The sequence below is a fragment of the Solanum tuberosum genome, unplaced genomic scaffold, assembly GCF_000226075.1.
Source record: "Solanum tuberosum cultivar DM 1-3 516 R44 unplaced genomic scaffold, SolTub_3.0 scf00322, whole genome shotgun sequence".
Classification (NCBI taxonomy): Eukaryota; Viridiplantae; Streptophyta; class Magnoliopsida; order Solanales; family Solanaceae; genus Solanum; species Solanum tuberosum.
The window spans coordinates 76,189-83,762 of NW_006239245.1; the positions used below are offsets into that span (position 1 = coordinate 76,189).

The 7,574-nt window shown below is 29.1% G+C and overlaps 1 protein-coding gene across 1 annotated transcript; it reads left to right on the top strand.

The window, feature by feature from the left end:
• Positions 1-1,274: 1,274 nt before the first annotated feature.
• Positions 1,275-2,576, top strand: LOC102580128 (uncharacterized). Its single transcript, XM_006360353.2, has one exon. It carries the CDS (start codon positions 1,368-1,370, stop codon positions 2,475-2,477), a length of 1,110 nt encoding a protein of 369 aa, XP_006360415.1. The 5' UTR covers positions 1,275-1,367; the 3' UTR covers positions 2,478-2,576.
• The last annotated feature ends 4,998 nt before the right edge of the window (positions 2,577-7,574 follow it).

The window sequence follows — 7,574 nt, forward strand, 5'->3', positions numbered from 1 at the left end:
GGGGATGGAGATTGAGGGGGTAACAATATGGAGGATAAAATGTTCTTCAACAAGATAAAAATTTAAGTAGTCAACCAACTGAGCTTCTGAGATCCTCGTATTTAGATTAGTTGGAGTAGGCAAGAAACTCTGAATTACTATTATTGGATTTCGTTATAAGTCAAATTGGTGAAGCTTAGCTATAATATGAAAAATATGGTGCATGTGGGGTTCATTTTTCGTCATATCTACTCAAGATTTTTGAAATTCTTGTGAAACGTATACATTATTCTTTAATACTCTTTATAGCATGATATAAGAAGATAAATAAATATTAGGGAATCATTCACCACTTTTTATAAAGAGTAGTTTGGACAGCCTATTATTGGTATGAATTTTTAAGTTAATTGCACTCTACATTCGAGCATTATATATTAGGCTATCGAAGAATTAACGACAGATAAAATTTTATAGTTAAATAATAAATTTTTATGTTGATTTTATTTTTGCGATGGATTTTAATAAAATTTAGTTATTTAGGAAACTTTTAACGACGAATTAACTAGGTATTACCGATAAATTTTGTAGTTAATTTCATGTGTTTTCTTGTATTAGTATGAAACTTTCAACTTTACACTATGCTCTTTTTTTATAACCATAATGTTTAGTGAAGTTAGTGTGTGTTTTTGATTAATTACATATGGTATATTGACCATCATTATGGAAATAAAAAATTTAATCTAACTATAAACTTTGTTGCTAATTTGTTCGTAACTAACAAAATTGCATCGCTGATTTGTTTCGTTTCGATTTGTTACTAAATGAAATTAGCGATGAATTTTAATATTTAGCTATAGAATTTGTCTCTATAGCCCGTCACTACTCTGCATTGCAGAAATCATGCTACCGACAAAATGAGATTAGTGTTTCTAATAAATTCATTAATGTTTGTAAATGTCACTTCTTTTCTTGACCTTTTTTTACACTAAACGAGCTCACAAGTTAAACTAGGCCGTGTATAGGCTCGTTCGATTCTGTTTTGAAGTTTATAGATTCGACTTATCAGTTATCGAGTTATAAATATATTAAAATTGTTATAGAACAATTATGATATTAACTTATCGGTTATTATTGATAGTTATCGACTTAACCGTTAAAATTTGATAAAAGAAAATGAATCATACACGTGAGCTGACAGATTGCTGGCCACATTTTAGTTTGAATGGAAAAAATAAAATAACATTATCACAAAATATTTTTTATCTTCTTAAATAATATTCATTGGATTGGTGGCCAAGTTTTAGTTTGAATGGAAAAAACAAAATAAACCTATTTTATAAATTTATGTTCCGTTGAAAAAAACTTACCAGAAATTCCAAAGCTTTACAATGAAATCATTTTTCGCCCTTTTAATCTCCGTCAGTTTCATCATCGCCTCCGCCGCTAAAACCGGCCACGTCATCACTTTCCGATCACCGTCTCTCTACCCGGAGTCATTCACTTGGGATCCTAAATCTCACAACTTCATCATCGGCGGTACTCGTCACCAGGAACTCCTCTCAATTTCCGAATCCGGCGTAGCTGAAACCCTAATCTCCGATACAGATTTACCGGAAAATTCCTCATTCCTCGGCCTTGCTATCGACCGCCGTAACAATCGCCTCCTTGCTTGCATTCACCGTACCCCGACCGCCACTCACCCTTCCCCTTTCAACGCACTCGCCTCCTACGATCTCAAATCCCGCCGCCTCATTTTCTTCACCCCGCTCCTAGACAAAAACGACCAAAACCCGATCGCAACCGTAACAGAGATAATCCACCCCGCTGCCGCCAACGATGTCGCCGTTGATTCCTCCGGCAACGCTTACGTCACGAACTCCGACGGAGACTTCATCTGGAAAGTAAACATCGACGGCGAAGGTTCGATTTTCTCTAGATCGGAGGTTTTCAAATCTCATCCCGTGGACCTCACCGACGACTACCACAAATGTGGATTAAACGGTGTCGTTTTCATCTCCGATGGGTACTTACTCGTCGTCCAATCAAATACCGGCAAATTGTATAAAGTCAACGTTAACGACGGAACGGCGAAGACTGTTAATTTAAACAAGGATTTAACGGCGGGTGATGGAATCACCGTTAGAAGTGACGGCGTCGTTTTAGTAGTGAGTCAGCATAAACTTTATTATATAAAGAGTGAGAATAATTGGGACGAAGGAGTGGTGTTTGACGAAACTACCCTTGATGTGGAAGGGTTTGCTACGGCGGTTGTAGTAGGGAATAGGAAGAGGGTATATGTGTTATATGGGCATTTAATGGAGGGCATAATGGGAAATGGAAATAGAGAAGAATTTAGTATAGTTGAAATAGAGGAAAATGAAGATAAAGAAGATAATATATGGTTATTTGTTTTGGTTGGATTTGGATTAACTTATTTTTTGTTTTGGAGATTTCAAATGCGTAGACTTGTACAAAATATGGATAAGAGAGTAGCTTAGGTTTTGATTATTTTATTTTACTTGTTTTGTTGTAATTTATTTTGATAAATGACAAGTTTTTTTCATAGCAAATGATGAATAAACGCTACTATTAGAAACGAAAGTTTTTTCCATGGTGAATCATTGATAAATTTGTGTTACAGATTATGATTCTTTCACTCATTTCTTATCGAAGAGTTCATTGGGAAATAGTAGTTAGAATCAGAATTTTCACTAAGGAGGTTTAAAATATGAATAAGTAAACAAATTTCCTAATTTTAATAATGTATAAACTGTGTAGTTGAACTATTCTCCAAATCATTTACCACTAATTAGTGATACAAGTATTTTACCACACTATCTCTATTAATTGATGTCTAGTATTAGCTCTTGGTAAATGATTTGGAGAATATTATTTAATGCTAAGGGTAAAACACGGAAAAAATAATTCTCCTCTTGATATATCTTAAGTGACAAATAAAAAATAAAAATCTATTTTAAAAATAAGTGGTAAGTAAAAGTGAACGGATGAAGTACTTTTTAAGCCTAAAGTAAAGTAGAATTAAAAAATGTTTAAAAGCCACAAACACTTAAAAATAAGTCAATTCAATCTAACTTATTAATTGAAATAAGTTAATATTTGGATGGTTAAAGAATTTATTTTAACCATAATATTTTAAAGATTTTGTATTTTAACTATTGTGATTTATAATACTTTTATATAATTTTTAAATATGTAAAATTTATTTCAAAAATTAAAAAAATTTCTCTGACTTCATCGAATATTAGTTAATTTGACCATCATACTCTGAATCAAGTCACTCAAATTTAAACATTTAAACAGATAAGAGTATACTAATTCAACAATTTGGCTCATATGCTAGAGAACGTGTGGCAAACCTAAATGAATAAATAAAAATGTTTCTATCTCTTATAAATTACATTTTCATTCAGATAGACATTTCATTTCAATTCATCAAAAATTATCGTAGAAAATGGATGAAAAATTCAAATAAAATTAGTTAGAAATTGCTTTCTAAAAGATATTGAAAGAGAAAGATCAATGAATAGAAAGCTATTAGACCTCAATCTTATAATTCACATCATTCAACTAGTCAAGGAATGCCCTTGTTTTGAATGTACCTTGTACATATTAAAGAGTTACTTTGCTTGTATGATTATTCAACTATTCAAATTGATGTATAAAGTTTTTTTAAAAAAAAACAAATTAATTTGTAATAAAAAAAAGTCTTATTTGGTTTTGATTATAGTACTATTTTATTGTTCTTATTGTTTCTTTTGTCAATTGTACACTGTTTTTCTTATTTTACTGCTATGCTTTCTTTATTACTTTATTCATCGTTTTGACATACTTGAACGTATGATCTTTAGGAAACAGTCTTTATATTTTCATGAAATAGTGATAAAATATGTGTACACTCTATCTTCCATAGATCCTACATAGAAAAATTTCATTAATATATTATTGTTGTTGTAATTAAAAAAAACCACTTCACTATTGCTATGTCATATCAAATATACTCATAGTCGTAAAGTATATTTTCAGCAACAATTTAATAACGTGACTACAATATTTGAAATCAAAAGAATAAAAAAGGAATCCAATCAATATAGAACTATTCGACTCATGAACCCAACTTGACATGGACAGATGTGTGTTACTTATGAGTTCGGCTAAATTTTTGAATTTTGGTTCGAACTCTGAATTTATCGTAAGAAATTCATTGAATATGTAATAAATTATTAATTTAGAATCTAATAATTTAAAAAAAAATAAAAATCAAACTCATAAACTTTAAATTTTGATTCTGGCTCTACAACTCATCTTAATTACATGAAAAAAGTTAGTGTGTGTGGAAAAGTTAATGAGAAGGAATGCTTGTTATATTATTAAGAAAATAATAATTGACGTGATTATTCTATCATACTATTTCTATTAATTGATGTTTATTATTACGTCTTAAAAAATGATTTAAGAAATAAGTAATTAATACTAAGAACAAAATATGGAGAGAAAAAAATCTTAATATATTAAAAGTGAAAATCTATTTTGAAATAGTGCACATGAACCTGAGTGAATTGTTTGATATAACAATAGTAAATTGAATTTTTTATACAAAACAAAGAAGAATAACTTTGCTATTCTGTTTTCATTAATCGAATGACTTTTCTGTTACAAAATAAGAAGAAAGGAAAATAACTTTATTACATCATTTACAATAGTTGAATGATCATATAAGCGATCAAACTCTACCTGAAATAACCTAACTATATAGTTTAGAAATAAATATGAATGTATGATGAATATACCCTTCTCAGACTCCACTCAATGAGATTTCACCGAATTTGTTAACATTATGGACATATGACATAATCTAGATGAAATGAAAATTTGTTTTGATTGAAAGGATCAAGCTTGTTATGGCATGGAGATGGACCAGAAGGTGGGACTGGTCCTCTTGGAAGTTGATTTTGTAGCAAATAATTCTTTTCAATATCTCTTATGCTTGAAACCATATTTATTGATGTAATTAGTAGAACAAGAAGAAAAATCAAACCTCTAAGATCAAATTTATACATTTTTGATCCCTTTGCTCTTTTTGTAATCTTCTTGTTTTCTTGTATTTGTTTTTTGAATGGGAAAAGAAAAGTATAGGATGTGTTGAAGTTTATATTATTCAAGAGGAGGAAAAGGTATACATCATGGGGCTAACTTGTGCAGCCAAAGAGGAAAAGATTTCAATGCCCTCTCTTTTAGACTTATTTATAACACCTCAAAGTATTAAGGATGTGTTTGGTAGGAAGAAAAAATGTTTTTTATGAAAAATGTTTTCGGAAAATAATCATCTTATTTTTTGGTATATATTGAGGGTCTTTCTGAAACAATTTCGCTAGCTACTTTTTTCATGAGATAGGGATAAGGTTTGGCTACGCTTTATCTTCTCTAGACTACACCTATGATTACATTGGTGGAATCAGGACTTTCACTAAGGGGTTCAAAATCTAAAGAAATAAACACACGAACTAATCGAAGGGGGTTTGACATATACTATATACACATAAAAATTTATTTTAACCATAAATAAATAGTACCCTCCGTCCCAATTTATGTGGCACTTTTCGAATTTCGAGATTCAAACAAGTCTATCTTTGACCGTAAATTTTTCGTATAATTATTTTGAATTGCCAATTATTGTGACTTATAGTACTTTTTACGTAGTTACAAATATATAAATTTCATTTCAAAAAACTGAAGATTCCACGAGCAAATTTCTAGTCAAACTTAAACTATTTGACTCTCGAAAAATGAAAAGCGTCACGTATATTGGGACAGAGAAAGTATAATTTTTCACATCCGAACCCCCTGACCATAAAGTGGCTCCTCCCCATTACATTAGGTATGTTGTTATGTTGTTGTGGTTGTTGTTGTTTCAAATCAGACAATATTTTTTGAAAAATATTTGAGTCCATACCAAACACACTCTAAGGGGTCGTTTAGTATAATGGACAAGCATAGATAGTTTTGGGTTAAAATTTAATCTCTTATTTGATTGCTAATTTAAAAATAAGTTATACCAAAATTAGTAATTAGTTAGAGATGGTATAATTAATAGTGCCGTGATTAGTTATCTCATGATAAAAATAGTAAAATGATAGAAATACCATAAGGTCTCTCAAAGTCCTTTTCTATTAAATAAAAAAAAAATGGACGTATTTTTGTAAACAAATAATTTTTTCTTAGAAATTATGTTATGCATATTTCTTATAATATACCAAATCAAACGGTCATTAAAAGATAATATCAAAATAACTAATCTCAATATAATTTGTCTTTAAAAGTAAAGAGTCATTTGATAAAGTGTATAAGATTAATATTAAATATGGTGTATTAGTAATGCTGCAATCAATATTAATGAAATTAATTGTGCTAAAATTAATAATACTCATAATTAATTAATTAATGAAATAATTAGTTGGACAACTTTGAAATTATCATTAAAAATTGCACACTAAATGATATGAAGTGGCGGCCATTTTGAGGAGTCTAAAAGTAGTCTATTCTAAATGTTAGGTTATAGCCGTCCGTTTCTATTTACTCCTCATATTAGTCAAATAAAAAAAAACTATACTCTATATTTCATTTCTTAGTTTTAATTTGCTTGGACAAATCATTCATAAAAAAATTTAAAAAAATTAATTTTATGATCTTAAAATAAAAATACATATAATGTATGAAAATATTATTTTAGTTTCATGATCTTAAACATGTTATATAAGTATTAAAAAAGAAAGTAAGATATAAATTAAAATCGAGAAATCATTTTTAATTTTTTTTATATCATTATTAGAGCGGTCATTTATTAGAAAGAAATTAATGTGTTAATCAAAGATAAAAACAAATAAATAAGAATAAATTAATCATTCAATTCTCTTGTCATTAATATTTTCTTAAAAAGAAAGACTCAACAAATGAACATGTAGGGCAATCTGATGCACTAAAGCTCGTGCTATGCGCAAGATTCGGGGAAAGGTACAACCACAAGGGTCTATTGTATACAGTGTTACCTTGTATTTCTGTCAAAGATTGCTTCCATACGATCGAACATGTCAACTAAATAGAAAGAGAGGGATTATATTTACTCATTAACAATAATTTCAAAAAAATTGAGATTATTTAAAAGGTTTTCCCATCATGAATTAGTAAGAAATTTGTGTTGTAAAATATAATTTTTTTCACTCATTTCTCACTAAACCATATCAGTAAAATAATACATGAAGAAAAATAGTTTCTCACGGAAATGATAAGAAACATTTTCTTTTCTTTTTTCATATGAAAACATTACTATCTTTTCTTTCTCACCAATTCAATCAATATATCAATAACTAAAATAGCTTCTGAACATTTTTCAATGGAAAAATAATGTCTTTTTCATAAAATTTTAAATCTTATATCCGTTGTAATTTTTTTAAAAAAAACGTGACATTTGTATACATATAATATATCTGGCCGACGGCTAAATTGATTGTACACTCTAAAATCATTACTATACATAATTTGGTCAGTTTTTGTACCAAACACACAAACTCTCTCAAGAG